General features: G+C 44.4%; 1 protein-coding gene across 1 annotated transcript in view; it reads left to right on the top strand.

Moving 5' to 3' along the window:
• Positions 1 to 22,109, top strand: part of GALR1 (galanin receptor 1) — a 675,245-nt gene that overhangs the window by 373,753 nt on the left and 279,383 nt on the right. The window contains exon 2 of the mRNA XM_069219685.1: positions 18,401 to 18,466. Within this exon, the coding sequence (XP_069075786.1) occupies positions 18,401 to 18,466 (66 nt within the window). The remainder of the gene's footprint in view (positions 1 to 18,400; positions 18,467 to 22,109) is intronic.

Raw genomic sequence — 22,109 nt, 5'->3', positions numbered from 1 at the left:
CTCGGAGTTGTTTTAAGCAATATACTGGATGATTAATCGGACAGTAAACTTCAACCATACTGCCTAGTTCATTCCATTGATTTACATTACTTATTGCAGGGTTCCAACCCCAAAACGGGGCATCCTAGCGCTGCCAAGTACAGTTTTGAAGACAGAGGTAGAACACATTTTGACAACTTTTCTTTATAGCATGAGTTTTTCAATCAAGTGAATTTTAAAAGGGAATGGGTTTTATTGCTTCACTACTTTGAAAGCAAATAGGCCACCTCTTTCATGGGAGCTTTTGTTTTTGGGCACAGTCAACCGTACAAACTCAGCGAATATTTTCTGTTTAGTTTTGCTATTACGTATTCAGTAACCACAATTCAGATAACTGGGTATTTTTTTTGCCCGGCTGCATAGAGCTTCCTTTTTACCATGTTACACTTCAGTACCCTTCAACACATTCCTGTCACCTTGCATAGCATAACTTATGGCTCTCCTTTGTTAAGTTAAAAAGGAGATCTTCTCAAATCCAAATTCATACTCCTATTAGTGCTAAACTTGGGTAAACATAATGGAAGTACTATTTTCTGTCATTAATATGATAGACCTATAATTTCTATTGGTGGTAAAATGCAGATGGCCTTCGAACAGAGATGACATTTGAGAGTGGGGCACTGTGGTCCAAGTGGTAAAGGGATGGTGGAACCCTGTGTAGCCTGGTGTGGCCATGTTCTCCCCAGTGATGAATTTGAAAAAGTAATTTAAACAAACATTCATTTTAAAAGGGCTGGGAAAATCAGCTGGAAAAATCCCCTGTAAATTCAGGTGGATTGGGATTTGCATAAAGACGTTTGCCCAGCCCAAATCGGGTGTTGATCAGTGCGGAAGCTTGCTTGCCTCGATGGACAGTAAAGTTATAATGTTTCCCTAAATCACTGTTATTCCTGCCTAAGAGTTATAAACTGACCTAAGAAACATAAAAGCAATACTACCCTCTAATCTCACCCCAATATGACCCTTCTATTGGAAGTGGGGCTCACACAGCTCCACATAGATCCCAACTAAAGATTTAAAAGAGTGAATATAGAAAAATATGGTTTACTCTAATCTCCTCTATCTTGCTACTCTACCTCTTTCGTGAAAGCAGCTCGACAGTATTTGCTTTACCTTGATTCTGTAAGCACATTTTGATATTTCTATGAAATCTATTGGTCTATATGTCAACTGTACCCTACCCCTGTATTTGTGAGTTTTACACTGCCACCATTCCACAAGAAATGTGCTCTCCAACACAGTGATGTAACATAAAATAATGGGTCTACCAGCAGAACGTAAAAAAGTGCCCCTTAGCCTCTCATATCTTCTAGAAATTCATTGTCATTGGGATGCTTTGGAGACCCCTGAAGGTGTGGGGGGCCCTGAAAGGTCGGGGGGCCCTCTTTGCGGCAGAGCCTGCAGGAGCCTGCTTTACGCCTCTGCTCCTATACCCATTACTGATTCCTTAGGAACAGAGTACTGGCTTGTCTCTTAAGCATTTCAATGCTTTTCACACACGAGACTGTCAAGCCTAAGAAGGAAGTTTTATTCAGAGCTCTATAATTATTTTAGCAACATAACTGAATGAAAAGAGAGGAAAACATATGAATAAACTAAATTGAAAAAGTGGAAAGGATCGCAACTGACAAGTTAATCCACATTTGCTCTACTGGTTGTTGCTCGTAATCCTCATGGTTTATTACCTAGCCTTTGCTCTGTCATTGTTCTCACCCTCTGATCATATTAAAATGGAGTATTACATGATATATACATTTTAGTATACATGGGAGGAGGCACTCTCTCAACTAATGTGCCAATTTTACAGTTTGCTTTGACCTCATAGACTCCTAAGAAGGACCACCTCACTGCTAAGAACGGGACTGTTCAACGAAAGTGCTACCTGACAAAACGGCAAGAACACTTTCTAGAAAAATGGAAGTGCTGGCTGGGCCGCCATAGCATAGTAGGCAAAATAGGTATTTTTTGTTTTGTAAAAATAAATCTCAAAAGTTGGGATAGTTTTTGAAAAAACAAAAAAAGTGATGCTTCTGATTGGAAGGGAATTTTTCCATGCATCTCTGAGGCATTTGGTTTATTTTCCTGTCCGTACCTGTCATACCTTCAGAAAAATCAGCTTTAGAATGTCCACACTAAGTATGTCAGGTCTTCCAAGCAGAAATATCTGCTGTCATGTGGCGAATGCCCATTGGGTTTCTTGCCTTGAACTGCTCCCTTAGGACGTGGCAGCCACTGGAAGGTCAAAATTACTATTCTAAATCGAGTCCTAGACTTTTTGACGAAATAAACGCTTGCCCTCAAATATTCCTGGATGCTTATTTAGTATTCCAACTCCAATCCTGGAATATTTTGGGAAAGTTACATATACTCCAAGTATATTTAGGTATGGTTAAAATGTCGGAATTGTGAATGGTAGAAAGTGCTACCTTGAGGGCGCATCTCAGGGTAAAAAACTAGGAATACCAGAATGGATCACCTATCAACAAGTAATTGATGGAGGGGCTCTGCCATTCAAAATGTGATGATGGTTCTCCAACTCTAAATGAGGCTGACGAACCATAAGATTGGCTGTAAAAGATATCTGCCAGTTCACACCACGTCCTGTTACTGTCCACTTCTATGTGACCCCTTCATTCTACAAACACACACAAGCACACAAAGACACACACAAAGAAAAATGCACCACACATACATCATACCAACATGTACACACACCTCACACAAACCGCACACACATGCACACATACACATAATCACTTTAGAGAACCAACAGGCTCATATGATTGCCTTTGGTTGTGCAGCGCTACTTTCCCTCATGTGCACTGCCTTTCCTCTTCCACTATCATTATATTATAGAGAGAGGCAATACACCTCTTTTATTGCTCAACACCATAGAGCACAACTAATGTTTACTATGGTTTTGCTCCTGCTTAACAGCAACATAGTGGTAGTGAATGGGTTAAGTTGGAGGTAGGTAATGGGTTGGTAGGTTGAGGTTTGGAATGGTGGGGTGGTTAGATAAGGCCTCATCTATCTCAAAATACATGTAGGGCATGTACAAATGGGAACTAAGCCATTGTTTTAAAGCTATGTGAACATCCACACCCCAAGTACAACGTGTAAGTGCAACCCTTCAGAACCCTGATACTCTAAAGATGTTGTAGACAATAAATGATCCATCTCCAATCAGGAAAGAAAATAGAAGAAAAACAGAACTTGTGAGCACCTCTTGATACTGTAGTTCCTTTGTGGAACATGTAGACAGCTCAACACAACAGCCAAAGCAAGCACTATACCAACACCATCAATTAAGCCATCAGCAGAAACAGAGTGCTGTTCAAGACAATCAAGCACTTCATCAACCCCCCCCCACTTGACCTATCTATTCCTCACTACACAGAAAAGTGCAATGTCATCAACCTCTTCTTCAATGAAAACATTCAGAAGATGCAACAGCACACTGAGGACACAGGCCTGCTTCGTCTCTCACACCCACCCTGTCCTGCATAATCCAGCAATGGTCAGTCTTCAAAACCCTATTTCTCCCAGATCCCACTGCCATATTCAGCTTCCTCAAAATCACTTCTAATGAAGATGAGGTCTAATCATCAGTCTTCAACAGAGCTCTTTGTGGGGGTGTGCTCTTACCCTTACTTATCAATGCATCCTACATGCAAGGCATCTTCCCTGAAAGTCTCCGTAGAGGCCAGATCCTCTGACTCATAAACAAACCTATACTGTACTCTGATCACCTCGCCAACTACCAGCCCATCGCGCACCTATCACCCTTCAGCAATATTAGTGAAAATTCAGTGCAATCAACTTCAAGGTCATATGAATGTTAAGCATCTCCTGCGCAATAACTAGTCTGGCTTCAGATCAACCCACAGCATGGAGAATGATATCTTATACATTGTAGGTGATGCACTCTTGAACAAAGATAAAGATGATCCCCAGCCTCCAGATATTGCTATGTGTCTCATCTGCCTTTGACAAAATTGACCATCCCACTCTGATATGCACCCTAGTGCCTCGAATGGGATTCACTAGCAATGTAATTAACTGGTTCTCCTCTTACCTTTCCAACTGACAATAGTTTGTTCACATAGACATTTTCAGGGTACAAAAGGGGTTAATGAGAATTTCTCCTGAGCTAAGACAAATGTCTTGGGTGTAGGGAAGTGGTCTGTTCCTCTAGGTCTGCCCATGAACTTAATTATCTTCCAAGATGCTTACCCTGTCACAGGCAAGTGTGAGCTGACATCTGGGCTGGGCCCTCTTTTGTGCACCTAGACAGGCAGGCACCAATCTCAGTGGGAAAGAACCTGCCCCCGGAATTGTTTTGAAGAGGCCACAGGTGAGGGTGACCACTCTTTTCCCTGTCACATGTCTGTGGTGGGCACAGAAGCTCTGCACAAGTATGGAAAGTTTCTGCTGCCCTGGTTTTACATAGAGAGGGGCACTGTCGGATTTATTTGCAGTAAGGCTCAGAGGAAGTGGTGCAAATGCGCCTCGAAACCCTAACGGGTACATAGCGCGCTTTATAAATTATTGATTGATTGATTGAAGATTACCCCTGGAAACTTCCTCTTTATTGTCAGGATGGGGCCAGGAATCACACAGGTTAGTGTCAGTAGTAAATGTGACACCCCGGACACCCTCTCCAGAAATTACTAACCTGTGGAAGACAGAAGAAGGATTCTATTTGCTGTTAAGTCCTGTGAGAAGACTTGAAAAGCATTACCTGCTCCCTCTCAAGACAAAGAAGGGGACTCCAAGGGTAGGTAAGCTGACCTCCTTTTAAGCTACAAGCGTATAACAAGCTGCTAGAAGCCCTTTTCTTACAAGAGCCCAGCTGGCCAGTTTCAACTGGACCTGCAAGGGGCCCTGTTGGTGGCTGCTGCTGGAGTGAGTCTTGACCCCCAGGTGCTTCTTCCTGCGGTCCTGGATCCATTCCAACGTCAAAGTGTACTCTTCCAAACATCCAGAGGAAGTTGGGACTTAGTAAAGATTTTTGGCTCGAAAGACCTCCTGAGAATGGGAACAAACTTATTAAGTCAATCCAATGAAGATACATTGCCCTTGGGCCAAAGATTCAGTGTGCTCCCTCTCAGAAATTTTCTGTTGCAGTAAATCCATTTTAGCTGGGCATTGCAAAGAAATTATCCAGCCTTGTGGAGCCCTGTTTGTCTACCACTTGTAGTCTTGCTCCACTGGAGAAGTCTGAGCATTAAAAAACAGGCTAAGGGCCTCATTTAGATTTCGGTGGACGAGTTCCTTCGTCACAACAGTGACTGACATCCTGTCCACCAAAATATAAATCCCATTATATCCTACGTGACTTATATTTCGGCCGATGTGCTATCAGTCACCTTTGTGATGAAGTAACTCATCCACGGAAATATAATTTAAGCCCTGAGTCTGAACGTAGAAATCTTCACTGGATGAAGGCACTATAAGTGTCTGTTGGAAATGGCCCTTTCTGCAGGGTCTCCCCAATCGTTTTTCCTTCATCCCCTTTTTTCTGACCTCATTTTTATTGGCTTTAGGACTCTGTGCACTTTCTCACTGCTAGTCAGTGCTACGTTGTTGCATCAGTGATATCTTGACAGAATGGGAAAAACCTTGGATTTCAGCTGCCTATCATTCTACAACATGAAGGAGCCGAAGGAATTCTAAAAGGAGAGAGGGCTGGCTATGAGGAGGATGTCCTTGAGGCAGTATCTCCAGACAACCCTCCATGCTTATGAAGAAGCACGCTGGCTAGATGCTCCAACAGATGACTCTGGGGAGGAGTATGAAAGGACCCCTTTGCAGCTTTCAAACTAGAGGGATGCAGTGCCCTGATTATGGCTGGACTCTCCAACAGAGGCCCAAGAGGGGAGTGGCCAAGAGAGAAACGAATTGAGAAATGAATTGGCAAAGGCTCCAGAGGAAAAGGGTGAGCCCACACAGAGGTAGTCACCTGCTGGATCCACCGCTGGAAGCAGTGTCTCCTTACAAACCCTGCCTCCTGAAGAATTAAAGGACAGGCAGGCTGAGAAGGACCTGACACTACAGCTGGCCCAACTGGCTGCAGAGGAAGGAAGAGTTGAGGCTGACAAAGCCCTGGTGGAGGAAAGGAAGGCTGGGGCTGAAAAAGCCATAGAAGAGAAGAAGATCTTGCTGGCTCATGAATTGAGTCTGAGAGAGCTGGACTTGAAAGGCAAACAGCTGGTAGAGTCTGACAAGAATTATGGCAGCAATACTAAAGTATCCAGTGGTGAGGGAAGGATCCACACACCCATGTACTTTGTGCCTGACTTCAAGGAGGGGGATGGCATATTCATGTGGTTTTAGGCATATGAGGTTACTCTAGCGGAACACAGGATCCCAGAGGAGGATTGGGGAGCTGGCATATGGAAGCATATGCCTAGTAATGGTAGGGTAGTTCTATTGGCCCTAGAGAAAGGGGTCAGAATGACATATACCCCCATGAAGGAGACTCTTGTCGAAAGCTATGGTGTCACCCCAGCAGAGTGTAGTTTGAAATTCAGGGACAGTCAGAAACTTTCTCGCTAGTCCTGGGTGATTTTGTGGGGAACTTCTGCAAGGCACTGGGTGGTAGGGTGAAGGGTAGTGAGGTTCACACTTTTGAGGGGCTGTACAATTTGATTGCTAGAGAGCACATGTTCTCCCACTGCTTTACAGAGCTATGTCAGAGAACTTACAAAGGAGACAGACCTCTGGGAGAGTACCAGAGTGTCTGAGAAGGCACTGGGGAAAGGTCCTAAGGAGGGTTGTTCAGGTTCTCTTAAACAGAGTGAGATGGAGGTACACAGTGAACTATACAAGTCCCACTATAGTAAGGGAGGCAAAGTGTCCCATTTCCCTTGTAAGAGTAGGAGGAGTGATGTGTGTGGGCAGAGGCCCAGGGTGCCGTGCTTCCAGTCCCAGAGCTTGGATTGTTCAAAGAGGGGGCACAAACAAGGGGGCCTGGTCTGTACCAAGAGACCATCCACTAGTGGGAGCTGCATAGTGTCAGGAGTGCTGGGTAGGGGGCTGCCTTAAGCATCCTTCCAGTTCTGTTGTCTGAGGGTAACGCTTCATAGCGGAGGGGACTTAGGTCCAGATGAAGAGACAGGGGGTGGAAACAGTCCACAGTGGAAAAACTTGGGGGTCAGGAATTTCCAGCTCTGAGAACAAAGCAACCCAAAACTGACCCTGGTGAGGCCACTTCTGGCTGAAGGACTCCATGCACTGTCACAGGTACAGAGGGATGGGGACCTGTGCCAGGCAGACTCTTGCACAAAACATGTAGAATGTGTTTTCCTTGGGGGTGGGGGGGTATTTGTACGAACCCTGAAAGACCTGGCTTGCAAGGCCCATGTTCAGCCTAAGGATACAGGCCCTGGGTTGATGGACCAGTTTCAGGATACTACTCCTGAACTGGTGGGAGCAAAAGTGGAAAAAGGGTGCAAGTCACCTGGGTCCAGTGCTCACTGTGCCACTGGATTCAAGCTAGTGTGGCCGATGAGGGGTAATACCCCAAACCCGGTCTCAGGATTCTTGTTTCTGGTCCATGGAGGACCTGGCCTACCAGTGTGGGCTGGACTATTCCCATGGGGAGCAGGGTAAGGCCTGATTTGCATATGGATAGCTCCAAACTGGAGTGACATAATGAGCTAAAAAAACAATGGATTTAATCCAGATCTGTGACTGGAGGTGAATATTTGACAATGTTCAGCATTCCGTCCATCATCTTTTTGTGTTGCTACTGGTGGACCTACAGCATCGATTGTGCCATCCACTTCAGTAGCCTTTTAAACACGACCATGTCCTGCCATTGCAGACCCTGTTTGTGCTGTTTTAAAATACCATGTGAATCTGGCAAGCTAAAGCTCTTTTCAGACCCAATCCTTCCTTTTTAATACATAAGTAACCCGTAATGTAGGCCTTAGACAGCCCAAGGGCAGGGTGCAGTTTATTGAAAAAGTAGGACAGGAACTTTTAAGTTTTACATGGCCTAGTAGTGAAAAACTCTTCAATTTGTTTTTTTTATTAATGCAAGGCCTATCCCACCCATAGAATTAATTTGGGATTGCCTTATTACATTTTATAAGTGTAATTTCCCATTGGAAAGAGATGGGACCCCCATGTTTTGTGTCTCTAAAATCAAAATTTAAAACCACAACTTATGGTAAAGTTAGGTTTTAAATTGTAATTCTGAAAATGCCACTTTCGGAAAGTGAGCATCTTTTTACTTCAACCATTTGGTGTATTCTGCCTATCTTTGGAATACAGTTCTTGGGTTGGTGACAGCTGTCTTCCTGCATTCCCTCTAGACAGCCACACACAAAGGAAGGGTAGGTATGACAGAGTGACCATCTGTGTCTTGAATGGCCATCCTGAGCAGGATGGAAGGCAGGATCAGACACTTTAGCACCTGAAAGGGCAGTGCCCTGTCCCTACACAAAGGGTGGCATACTCCCTATAGTGAGGCTGGAGCCAAGGCAGGAAAGGCAGGATATTGTGCACTTCGAAAGCGTCTGTTTCAAGTCTCCCTACTTCAAAGGCCCAACTGGATAAAAGTACTGGAGGTCTGACATCATAAAATCAGAACACCTCTGTACTTTAGGACATTCGGCCAGGAAGATGGACTGCTGTGTAAATTTGTAACTGCAGATATTCCTCACTCATGATAGAGCCTCCGCAGTTGTAATATTACTAGTAGTAAAATGCCCATGCAGGGACTGATTCACAAAGGGACTTATGAGTGCTATCTTTACAAGTCCATAGATTCTGTCCTGAGTGCGGAAGCTTCACCTGTGTTCAGCCCTTCCGCAGGCATAAAGATACTACTCGTAAATCCCTTTGTGAACAAAAAACTGAAGTCTAAGTTTACCTTAGTGAATTGAAAACAGTAGTAAACTTAGTACAAATTGGGAATTTCCCTTTGTAACTCGAGCCCTTAATGTTCACATGGCTGAGTGTGACCTTGTTTTTTAGTTAAGGGCAGCCCATGTGCTGTGCTTTTGCAAATCTCATGTTTTCAACTGCAAAATGACTTTGTAAGTCCAGTCCCAGGCCTTCAAATGTACGGAATCTCTGAAGATGTAGTTCCTTCTGGGAAATTCTCCTCTTAAATTTTCCTTTACTTTTTGTTGTTATTTTGCAACAACAAAGACAATGCTCATTGTCTATGTCTTCATGAGTCCCCATGCTCAAATGTAGTGGTCAAACATTCTAATCTAACAGGTCATTTCTAAATTGTTCTGAAGGGTAGATCATTGATTTACTGGGAAATGACTGTGCCATTTCAAGCTGATAAACTGGTGTAATTTCAATATGATTAGTGCAGATTTGTGTACATAGATGATGGGCCATTAATTTCCCTGCAAGAGCCCCATTAGGGCCATTTCCCTGCAAAAAGCCCCATTATGTGGGGCAGAGAGGAGCTGGCCACATTTCTATTTTTTGTTTTTTTTAAACATTGTCTCTCTTTGGGTCCCATAGGATGCAGTCCATTGGGCCAGTCAGCAGCTCAGGGAGACCAGAGGACCCCTCCTCACAAAGGCTGAATGCCCCTTTCCCCAGAAATCTTACTTCAGCCCTAATGAATGTGGTCTCCACGGCCTTAGAGAGGTTGAGGGAGGGGGGGCTGATGCCCCACCCCAAAATTATAGTCGCTTTAAGCCATGGCCCAGCCAGGGAGGCCTATATGTAAGGGAGCCTGCCCTTCTTTAACCAGAAAGTGGATCTGCAGATCATCTGCAGACCCACAGTACTGTAAAGATATGTTTTTGGCAGCAGGGGATCCCCACAAGGCCTGGGAGGCAGGATACCCCTACCCTGCCCCTATATGTTTATTATATTCTTTTTCAAGCCTGGGGACTGAGTCTCAAAGTCCTAAAATGGCTGCTGGAACATCTTTGTTGATGTTGTGGCAGCCAATTAGATCATATCATTTGATCTGTTGGGTTTCTGGAGTTATAGTTACCTTAGAGTGAGAGTTATAGTTACTTGAAATAACTCTACCTGCTGAATTTCTATCATTTTGTATGAGTAAATTCAGAACATAACTATAACATAACTATAACATCCTTGTAAACATTGTTTTTTAAAGTGAATAAGTGAATTTATGTGGTTATATATATATATATATATATATATATATATATATATATATATATATATATATTGTAGGAAAGTACCATTTTGCCTTGCATGTTACCCCCATTTTTCACTGTATGTATATTGTTTTAACCCTTGTGTCACTGGGATCCTGCTAGGCAGGACCCCCGTGCTTATAGTATGTGCCCTGTATGTGTTCCCTGTGTGGTGTCTAACTCTATCACTGAGGCTCTGCTAACCAGAACCTCAGTGTTTATGCTCTCTCTGCTTTCTAAATTTGTCACTGCAGGGTAGTGACTAAAGTTACCAATTCTCATTGGCACACTGGTACACCCATATAATTCCCTTGTATCTGGTACTAAGGTACCCAGGGTATTGGGGTTCCAGGAGATCCCTATAGGCTGCAGAAATTCTTTTGCCACTGATAGGGAGCTCAGACAATTCTTACACAGGCCTGCCACTGCAGCCTGAGTGAAATAACGTCCACGTTATTTCCCAGCCATTTTTCACTGCACATAAGTAACTTATAAGTCACCTATATGTCTAACCCTCACTAGCCAAGGTGCCCCCACATCGTTCAGGGAAAAATTCCCCAGACTTTGTGAGTGCGGGGACACCATTACACGCGTGCAATATACATAGGGCACTACCTATGTATAGTGTTACAATTGTAACTCCGAACATGGCCATGTACCATGTCTAAGATCATGGAATTGTCACCCCAATAACATTCTGGTATTGGGGGGACAATTCCATGATCCCCCGGGTCTCCAGCACAGAACCCGGGTATTGCCAAACTGCCTTTCCGGGGATTCCACTGCAGCTGCTGCTGCTGCCAACCCCTCAGACAGGATTCTGCCCTCCTGGGGTTTAGGCAGCCCTGGCACAGGAAGGCAGAACAAAGGATTTCCTCTGAGAGAGGGTGTTACACCCTCTCCCTTTGGAAATAGGTGTGAAGGGCTGGGGAGGAGTAGCCTCCCCCAGCCTCTGGAAATGCTTTGATGGGCACAGATGGTGCCCATCTCTGCATAAGGCAGTCTACACTGGTTCAGGGATCGTTCAGCCCTGCTCTGGCGTGAAACTGGACAAAGGAAAGGGGAGTGACCACTCCCCTGACCAGTACCTCCCAGGGGAGGTGCCCAGAGCTTCTCCAGTGTGTCCCAGACCTCTGCCATCTTGGAAACAGAGGTGTTGGAGGCACACTGGACTGCACTGAGTGGCCAGTGCCAGCAGGTGACATCAGAGACCCCCTCTGATAGGCTCTTACCTTTCTTGGTAGCCAATCCTCCTTTCTTGGTAGCCAAACCTCCTTTTCTGGCTAGTTAGGGTCTCTCCTCTGGGGTATTCTTCAGATAACGAATGCAAGTGCTCACCAGAGTTCCTCTGCACTTCCCTCTTCGACTTCTGCCAAGGATCGACGGCTGACTGCTCCAGGACGCCTGCAAAACCGCAACAAAGTAGCAAGACAACTACCAGCAACATTGTAGCGCCTAATCCTGCCGGCTTTCTCAACTGTTTCTGGTGGTGCATGCTCTGGGGGTCACCTTCCTTCACCCTGCACTGGAAGCCAAGAAGAAATCTCCCTTGGGTCGACGGAATCTTCCCTCTGCAACCGCAGGCACCAAAAGACTGCATCACCGGTCCTCTGGGTCCCCTCTCATCCTGACGAGCGTGGTCCCTGGAACACAGGAACTCTATCCGAGTGACTCCCACAGTCCAGTGATCCTTCGGTCCAAGATTGGTGGAGGTAAGTCCTTGCCTCCCCATGCTAGACTGCAAACCTGTGTACTGCGTGATTTGCAGCTGCTCCAGCTTCTGTGCATTCCTCCAAGGATTCCTTCATGCACATCCTAGACTGGGTCCCCAGCACTCCATCCTGCAGTGCTCAACCCTTTGAGTTGGACTCCGACATCGTGGGACCCTCCTTTGTGACTCTGAGCCAGCTCCGGTTCACAAATCTTCTAAGTGCCTGCTCCGGTACTTCTTCCAGTGCTGCCTGCTTTTGTGGGGGCTCACTGAGTTGCTGAGCACACCCTCTGTCTCCTCCTCCAAGGGGCGATATCCTGGTCCTTCCTGGTCCCCAGCAGCACCCAAAACCCTCTACTGCAACCCTTGCAGCTAGCAAGGCTTGTTTGCGGTATTTCTGCATGGGAATACTTCTGAAACCTTCAGCACGCCGTGAGACATCTTCCTTCGAAAGGAGAAGTTCCTGGCTCTCTTCGTTGTTGCATAATTCTAAGCTTCTACCATCCAGATGCAGCTTCCTTGAGCCTTCATCTGGGGTTTTCTGGGCTCCTGCCCCCCAGGACACTAACGCAACTCTTGGACTTTGTCTCCTTGCCTTGCAGATCCTCAGGTCCAGGAATATGTCTTCAGTGCTTTGCTGGTGTTTGTGGTTCTTGCAGGGTAGTAGGTGTACTTTACTCCTACTTTTCAGGGTCTTGGGGTAGAATATCTTGGACACCCTGACTGTTTTCTTACAGTCCCTGTGACCCTCTACAAGCTCCCATAGGTCTGGGGTCCATTCGTGATTCGCATTCCACTTTTGGAGTATATGGTTTGTGTTGCCCGTAGACCGATGTTCACCTATTGCATCCTATTGTAATTCTACACTATTTGCATTACTTTTCTTACTCTTACTTACCTGTTTTGAGTTTGTGTACATATAACTTGTGTATATTACTTACCTTCTTACTGAGATACTTTTGGCATATTGTCATAAAAATAAAGTACCTTTATTTTTAGTAACTCTGAGTATTGTGTTTTCTTATGATATTGTGCTATATGATATAAGTGGTATAGTAGGAGCTTTGCATGTCTCCTAGTTCAGCCTAAGCTTTGCCATAGCTACCTTCTATCAGCCTAAGCTGCTAGAAACACCTCTATTCTACTAATAAGGGATAACTGGACCTGACACAGTGTGTAAGTACCACAAGGTACCCACTATGAGCCAGGCCAGCCTCCTACATATATACACACATACATCAAGTTTAAGTGAAAGCTACTGGATGGATTTACATCAAATCACAAAAAGCATGCTTTCTAGCTTTCTACCAAATTTGGTGTAATTCTGTTCAACTGTTTTTGGGGTATCACTGTTCAGTTTTCCTTTGGAAAATTGTGTGAAGAAAGTGTTTTGGACTCCTCCTTCTTCTCAGCACCTGCTTGATAGATCACTGCATCAAGTGGAGTGTGCATACTGTGTTTGCCACTGGGTTTCAGTATTTAGGAATACAACACATGTACATCATACACCAATGAAAGACTCAAGCATCAGGCATACAGAATGGGGGCACTATTTTGATCTATAATTGTAAGTACCAAACGGACAATTCCAGAGACAGTAGTTGCTTGTCATCCAGCTTGTCAGTTACATGAAACCAGGTCACAATAAGTCACCCCTATGGAAGGCCCTCTCAGCCCAGAGGGTAGGGTGCAGGTACCCCAGCACCCCTCCATTAGGTGAGGTGCCCCAACAAACTCCAGGCCCATTTTCCTGGACTTTGTGATCGTGGAGACTCCATTTTACGTGTGTACTGACCATAGGTCACTACCTATGTCCAGCTACATCATGGTATCTCTGAACCTGGTCATGTTTGGTATCAAACATGTTGGAATCACACCCCAATACTGTTGCAAGTGACTACTCACCTGTCCATCACCACCCCAGGAGTGGTGCTCAGAGCATCTCCGGAGGATCCCTGGGTTCTGCCATCTTGTTTTCAAGGTTGGCAGGGAACTCTGGGATCATTTAAATGGCCAGGTCAGGCATGTGATGTCAGAGCCCCCTCCTGTTAGGTGCTTACCGAGTTAGGTGACCAATCCCCCTTTCAGGGCAATTTAGGGTCTCTTTATTGGTGGATTCTTAGATTCAGCTTGCAGGACTCCAGCAGGATTCCTCCACTTCAACTTCTGGCCACTGGAACTGTGACTGGACCCTCCAGGAATGGGCAACGCTGCAATCAACAAAGAAGACTCTTCTGCAACTTTGTTTCCATGACTCCTGCCAGCTTTGCAACATTTCCCCAGCCGTGTATCCTCAGAAGTCAGCAACTCTTCAGCCTGCACAAGAAGAAGAAGGAATCTCCCTTGGAGAGGAGTCACTCCCCTGCAACCGCAGGCACCTACAGCAAGTGACGACTGGCTGTGTGGATCTCCCCTCATCTTGAGCTGCATCATGGGTGGTGGTCCAGAGTAGTCTTCTTGGTCCTCTCTGCCCGCTGTCCAACTTTGGGGAGGTAAGCCTTTGCCTTCCCATGCAGGGCAGTACCCCATACACCATGTCTCTTGCTGCTGCCAAGGCTTGTTTGCATCTCCTCCAAGGGATCTTCAGCTGACGTGTAGCTCCAACCCCCGGCACTACTTTCTGCAAAGCAGAGACTTCTGCGTGATTCTCCGGCAGTGTGGAATCCTCTTTTGTAGTGCTATGTGGGCTCCTTCTGCGACTCCTGTGTCCCGGTCCTGTGGGACTGCTGCAGGTGCTGCCTCTGCTCTTGTGAACTCACTGCAATGCTGAAGGTCCCCTATGACTTTCCTTCTTGGGTTGAGCCCTCCTGGGCCTTGCTGGTCCCCGGCAGCACCGCTTTTCCATTAACCGCAGGTTTGCCTTTGCCAAGGCTTCTTGGTGGAATTCCTGCACCAACACCCATCTGCAATCTTCATTCTAACGTGGGACATCATCTGCATCCATTAGGAACTCTTCTACAGCTCCAGGGCTGCAGTGCTGACCAGTTCTTCATCACCGTCAACCAAGTCCTGCAAGTACAGTTGGGTGGGTAGTAGCTCCTACTCCTCCTGGACTCCACAGTGACTCTTGGACTTGGTCCCTTCTCTCCACAGGTCTTCTTTCTTCAGGAATTCACCACTGGTTTTTTTGCAGGATTGTCTGGGTGTCTTCTTTTTCTTCTTTTCCTCCTTTTGGGTGGGTTGGGGAAATTCCAGTGATTTACTCCTGCTTTCCTGGTCACTAGGGGGGTACTTACCTCTGTGTTTTTCTAGTACTCACAGCTCTCCTCTACACATTCCACTTACCTAGGTGGGGGTCCTGTGTTCACATTCAATTTTTTTAGTATATGGTTTGAGCTTCCCCTAGGGTCACTATTGGTTATTGCTATTTGCACTGTTTGCTAACCTTTTCTATGCCTATTACTGTTTACTAGTGTATATATTTAGTGTATTACTTACCTCCTATTGGAGGGTTGCCCTTCTAGTAATTTGTGATATTGTGCTCCAAAAATAAAGAACCTTTATTTTTGTACAACTGCGTGTTTTCTTTCATGTGTGTAAGTGCTGTGTGACTACAGTGGTTTTGCATGAGCTTTGCATGTCTCTTAAGCCTTGGCTGCTCATCCACAGCTACCTGTAGAAAGCCTGGCTTCTAGACACTGCCTACACTTCACTAAGAGGGGAGGTGTAAGTACCTTGGGTACCCACCACACACCATGCGAGCTTCCTACAGTACTTGAGACCCCTGTCACTCATAAAATGAGTCAGAATACTTGCAATGTCTCTCTTTCCTACCTTTGGGCAGGACCAACCACCTTATGCCAGTAGCAACCATTAGATGCTGGACATGTGCATCAGATGTCAGGCATATCTGTTAAATGCCTGAATTAGTAACCAAATGCCACAGATATGCCTTTCAAATTGACATACTTGCTTATGCATTCAGTCATTCACTCAAACATACACAAACACACACAGAGACACACTTTCTGGCAACACAGACAATACCAAATTTTACAAGTCTTAATTACCCATGGTCTCCTTCTTTTGCTATTAATCCTTTCACCCTGGGTGCAGATGTAAGGGAAGGATAATGAATTGTTTATCTCATGTCTAGTGCTTCACAGCATCCATGGCTACATCATTTGTGTTGGGTGCACATCAATAGTAATACCTCTAAGACTTGCATGGTGTGCCCATAGGAAGTTCCAGGAATGAGGAAGCCTAAGGGAGGATAGGAAAAAGACACGGTGAATGGAATGAGGAATTCATCTGTTTCTGGTTGCCATGGCTACATTTCCACATTGGCTAAATCTCTTTTAGGCGCAATATATTGAGGCAAGAGAGGGACCTGGTGTTGTGTTAGGCTATTACTTCATTCCATTGGCAGCAATTCGGTTGAGGTGGTGAAGACCCAGAGCTGTTATTGGCTTGGTAGTGCAATGGGTGAGAAAATTAGCAGTCTTGGAAAATGTTCTCCAAATAGCCCTGTGCTTACACTGCAAATTTAAGTAAAATTGACTTGACCCACCCTTATGAGTAGTGTGTAAATTTGATGACATTGCCTGGACAAAGTATCTAACTCATTAGTGGCTGTTTAGTTGGATGCAGGTGCACCCAACTTGCACCAATGTAATAACCACCACTGCTGATATCGATTATTAGAATTGCTTAGTGAGAGGAGTTTTTTCGGCATATTAAAATCACACTAGATAAAAAATTACATATGGAAACTAAATTAAGTGTGAATAGATATGTATTGATTTTAGAACATGTTTGTTCACATATTCAGCTCTCTCTTGTCAATGCTGTGAGCATTTTAGCACTCAAACACTCAATGGGAGCAATTCACAAACCTATTCGTGTACCGGTGCTTTTCCTTACTAAGCATACCACTGCAATGCATATGTGACAGCAATTAACAAAGAGCCATTCCGAAACACTGCATGATCATAATCCACACAGCGGGTCACACAAGCTCTTATAACTCGCTATTTGAATTATGGCAGTGTATTGTTCGTGGACATAAACGAGTCTCTCGCTTTGCACCTGTAAATGGCACAGACTGAAACAGCAAGCAGGTCCTTTCGGCCAGAAAGAGTGTCTGGCTGGGGATCCGGTTACTCAAACATCCCAGGCTAATACTAGCTCTTCAGTTATCCTATCTCTACTGCTCGTGAACACTGCAGCAATACCTTGAGGGTCTGCCTTGCAACAATACCCCTGAGTACTCAGTTGTTATGCTGGGGCTGCTGAGGAAGTTGGTGGCTTGGCAAAATCCCATCCTGCAGGACCTGAAGAAGGGCTTTGCATTCACGGAGAAGGGGTTTGGAGCCTTGCAGGTTTGCAGTCTACCAACCACAGCAGGATGTCCTGTCTACCCTCCTCTCCTCTCCTGATGAATTCATTAGCACATATTAGAGCTTCTTGAAATACTTGAGCTCAGGATGTGCTCTATACAAAAAGGTTTCCATTTTGTAAACCGCCCATCCTGAGCTTGTATATTTCAAGCCACTCTCATATGTTCTAATGTCTTCATTAGCACGTATGAGAGAATTTTGTTGAAAGGCTCATTTTGTGTGCTTTGAGCCTCAAGGCTGAATCAGAAGATGCCAGGATCCAGCCTTCAGGCTGAAAGCACATCCACAACACACAGACTGGAAGCAGGCATGAGGCAAGGTCTCAGGTCCATTCCTGGCTTACATGTAGGTCCTTGGCTGTCCTAGTCCTGATAAAGATGCACATACACGTTTTAGTAGTATGTGCCAATCAGGTACCATGCACTGTTGCCCCTATGCTCAGTGCTCCCTGTGTGCTCTATTGAACCATCTCAAAGGTAGGATAATAATGCAATAGTCTGTAACAAGAGACTCTGCATTTGGTAAAGCATGCACTATGTATCTGTTGACAGCATTTTCGCGACCCGAAGTCACAGAGTCTCATGACTCTGTGACATCAGGACTCATGCCCTCAATCATACAGGGAGCATGCTGTTAAACCACCCTTTCCCAAGTTCATCACATGATGGGATGCAGTCAGTGACGCTTGCTGACCCAACCCCCACCCAGTGACAACGTGGAAAACAGAGGGTGTGTCATACAGCTCTGTGATTGACAAGAGGCCCCAAAAAATACAGGGCTTGCACCTTAGACGCTTCGGGTTCTTTTTAAAACATGATGTTACTGCGCATCATTGGTGGGTGGTTTCTTGAGACCCGTAAGAATGGCAGGCCAGGGTTGGCACTAGGTCATCCCTTAGCCTGCTGTAGTAAGGAAAAAATGAAACATGATTTGGAACATGCATACTAGCGCATGTGCTTCCTTGACTCTTGTGTCAGCCGAAAAAAAAGAAGGCAGCCAGGCACTGAAGGAAGCATCCTGAAGAGTCTTTTCGCCTGTTACCAATAGTACCCCTTGTTAATCAGAAAAACCACGAATAGGAAATGTTATGTGATCTGTAGGTGGTAACTGCTCTCATTTTACACGATGTTAACTATTACAATATATCTTGTTTATCTTTTTAGGTTCTTAATCACCTGCATAAGAAACTGAGAAACATGTCGAAGAAATCAGAAGCATCCAAGAAAAAGGTAGATGCCTTTCAAAGTCGTTTTGGCCATGATTAATTATGAATACAAGAGTTACGTGAAGGGTATGGATAAAAGAAAAGGCATTACATTAAGTAAAATTAGGAAAAGCTCCTAAAACAGAAACATGTTCTAAAGTGATTTATGTTGGTGGTGGAATTCATTCGAAGAGGAGAAAGTGGTGATAGCTATGAAAGGGAGTGTTAGAAGCCAAAGCCAATGAGAATGAACAAATCTGAAATCTGAAATGTCAGAGGACATTGATGGCGGGAGTTAAAAAGTGAGTGAGGGAAATTAATTTACCTTACTTTTCCGGAGTTGCTGGGCAACAGATTAAATCATACCTGAAGAGACATGAATAAAAAAGTCCAATTTAATTTTTATAAGCATTTGCTTGTAACCGAATCATTAGATGTTCCGGTGTAAAGCAATGAACGGTGAAACATTAGTTCAATATTGAACGAAACATGAAGACATGCTGCAAAATAACTCTGTGAACATCTTCTAGCACAGCTGTACTTTGTTGAGTGAGTTTTCTAATATTTGATGTTTTTAAACATCTTAATTGGTAGGGTAGAAAAATGTTCCGGAAAATTAAAAAGACGAAATTAATGAAGGAAGGGAATCATGGGGCATCAAAAACATAGCTACAGGCTACAAGTCTAAAGAGCAGTGTACCTGGAAGTCAAGTTGGTTTGCATGATATTCAACTGCCGAGAGAGCAACCATAGAAATCCTAGCACACAAAAAATATGACAGGAGAAAGAAGTTGGGAGAAGGAGCGAGGGAGGAAAATGTGAGATTTTTTTGTGCTGGACTTTTGCTAAACGGATACAGTAATATTTATGACCAAGAAAACGCAGATAAAAAATAAAAAAGGAAGCAAATGTGGCTTGCAACCCTGCATATTACTGGTACGAATAGAAAGAGAAGAAAATGGTAACTGAATAACAGAATGAGGATATAACCTTTGCCTTGTAGAAAGAAGCTGGTATATAGTAGGATATAGTTGAGAATGCCATATAAATTAGACAAGCAGAATATTTAGGGTCCCATTATGAGTGGGCTCGTAATACATCCTGAAGTTGCCATTATTTGGAGATGACAATGAGGAACTACATGGAGAATTGGTACTTTTGGGTCCTTTGGCCCTTATAATTACTATTCCCCCCAATGTGCCTACTGAAAAACTCTCCAGGAGGAAAACACTTGGTCAGACCTTGTAATACTGATGGTGCCCGTAGCACGTGCTTTTGGAATTACTGTGGGCACTTATAGGAAGATTCCTAGTGTATATAGAAGTGACTTGTGCATATGTATCGTCTAAATTGGCTCCATAGCAATGCATTTATTGAAAACGAGAGAGGTGTAATTTTGTTTTTATATTATAAATTAGCGCTGAATCACAGACCACTCAGGAGCATATTTATACTCTGTTTGCGCCGGAATTGCGTTGTTTTTTTTACGCAATTCCGACGCAAAACTAACTCCATATTTATACTTTGGCATTATACGCGTCTAGCGACAAAGTCCATGGAGTTTGCGTCATTTTTTAGCGTGGACACCTACTTTGCGTTAATGATATGCAAGGTTTTTGACTCCGAGGCATGTGCGCCGTATTTACACTCCCGGGCAAAATTCACGCCCGGGAGTGGGCGGGTCAAAAAAAATGACGTACGGCCGCCTTTGTGCCGTTTTTTTTGCGCCTGGACAAGGCAGGCGCTAAGGGACCTGTGGGCTCGGAAGGAGCCCAGAGGTGCCCTCCCATGGCCCCAGGGACACCCCCTGTCATCCTTGCCCACCCCAGGAGGACACCCAAGGCTGGAGGGACCCATCCCAGGGACATTAAGGTAAGTTCCGGTAAGTATATATATTTTTTTTTTTTGTGGCATAGGGGGGCCTGATTTGTGCCCCCCTACATGCCACTATGCCCAATGACCATGCCCAGGGGACAGAAGTTTTGCCTCAGCCTGACTTGCCCCATTTTTTGGCGCCCAAGCTCCATATCCCCCTACGCCGGCGCTGCCTGGTGTACGTCGTTTTTTTCCACGCACACCAGGCGGCGCCTGCGGCTAACGCCGGCTAAGGTCATTGATTAAATACGGCGCCCGCATGGTGCTTCAGAAAGGCGTTATCCGGCGCTAATTTTTTTTGACGCAAAACTGCGTTAGCGCAGTTTTGTGCAGTTTTGCGTCAAAAAGTATAAATATGGCCCTCAATTTTTAAAACTATCCCTACCCATGTCTCCATATCACGCATGTGAAATCTCGAATTCATGCTACGGATAACGTTTATCCTCAGACATAGAATAGAGCAGGGGAATTTTTTGTTGAAGCCTATCATTCACGTCATCATCCACAAACCTGGGCCCTGATTTATACTTTTTTTCGCCGCATTACAGTAATTTATTGACGCAAAAGTGGCGCAAACTTACAAATTACAATTGTATTTTGTAAGTTTGCGCTGATTTTGCGTCAAAAAATTACGGTATTGCGGCGCAAAAAAGTATAAATCAGAGCCTTGGTGACAAAATAGAGGGTAAAGTACTTTTCTTGCTTATTCTTAGTACCCATTTTACAGTATCTAGGAAGACATATAGGGCCAGATGTATCAAAGGATTTTACCCATTCTATGGCTATGGGAAAATGTCTTCGTACATATGGCCCATAGTAACATAGGCACTATTCCTTTTGCATCAACAACCTACATTGAGACAGACAGACAGATATTAAATACATTCAGCAATATGATATCACTGTGGCATTTTTCTTTCATTATGCTGGTAACCTTCTAGCTGAATCATCAATGTTTTCTCACTTTATTGAATTAAGAGCCATGTCACTGTAAAACTTCCATTGTCTAATTGCTGGTTCGTTTAAGTAGATTCAACATTAAATTAATCATTGCTGAGCACGATGAGCGAGATTTACAGGTAGATGGGGAGATTGTCATCATCAGATGTGATTGGAACTTAAATGAGCAACATTAAGGAGGTATTGAGATAACCATATATAATATTCGCCATTAGTGATAAGTATTGAAAAAAACATGCATCATTTACTATCTTACTGAGGCTCAAACTGTAACTCCTAATCTTAGGTTTTAGGTGTTAGTGGGAGTAAATATTTAACCAGATTCAAAAGAAAAATGTATATAACAATATACTCTAACTTGTTTACAATAAAGTAGACTAGAGCTGTAGTAAATATTCTTATACCTATCTATAAGAATAGGGGCTATTGTGAAGTTTATTTTTCCACTTTGTGACTATAAAATGGGTGAGATGGTTGCATATTTAGGAGTCTTGGGGTCGTATTACAGAATACAATGCACTCTCCATTCAAAAGGTGCGCCCGGCACAAACAAGGAGAGTATGCCGTGTTATAGTCAATGTGCTGGCGTAGGACAGCCATTGTCTCTTGCAGCCCTCAGGACAGTCCATTTAAAAGAAATATGGAGCATCTGTTCAAATGCTGCTCCGTTTTTCTTTGTATAGGCCTGCACTTTTAATGAGGATTAAAGATCCTCTTGCAGGCGAGTGCAGTGAATGACTGCACCTGCCTGCAAGGCGATGTCTGAGGAGTCCATGGGACTCCTTTTCTCCCCCGCAGGAGGCTGCCTTTAGAAGGTGCCCTGTAAGTGTGCC

The sequence above is a fragment of the Pleurodeles waltl genome, unplaced genomic scaffold, assembly GCF_031143425.1.
Source record: "Pleurodeles waltl isolate 20211129_DDA unplaced genomic scaffold, aPleWal1.hap1.20221129 scaffold_96, whole genome shotgun sequence".
In the NCBI taxonomy this organism is placed as follows: domain Eukaryota; kingdom Metazoa; phylum Chordata; class Amphibia; order Caudata; family Salamandridae; genus Pleurodeles; species Pleurodeles waltl.
This window is presented reverse-complemented; position numbering and strand designations above follow the sequence as displayed.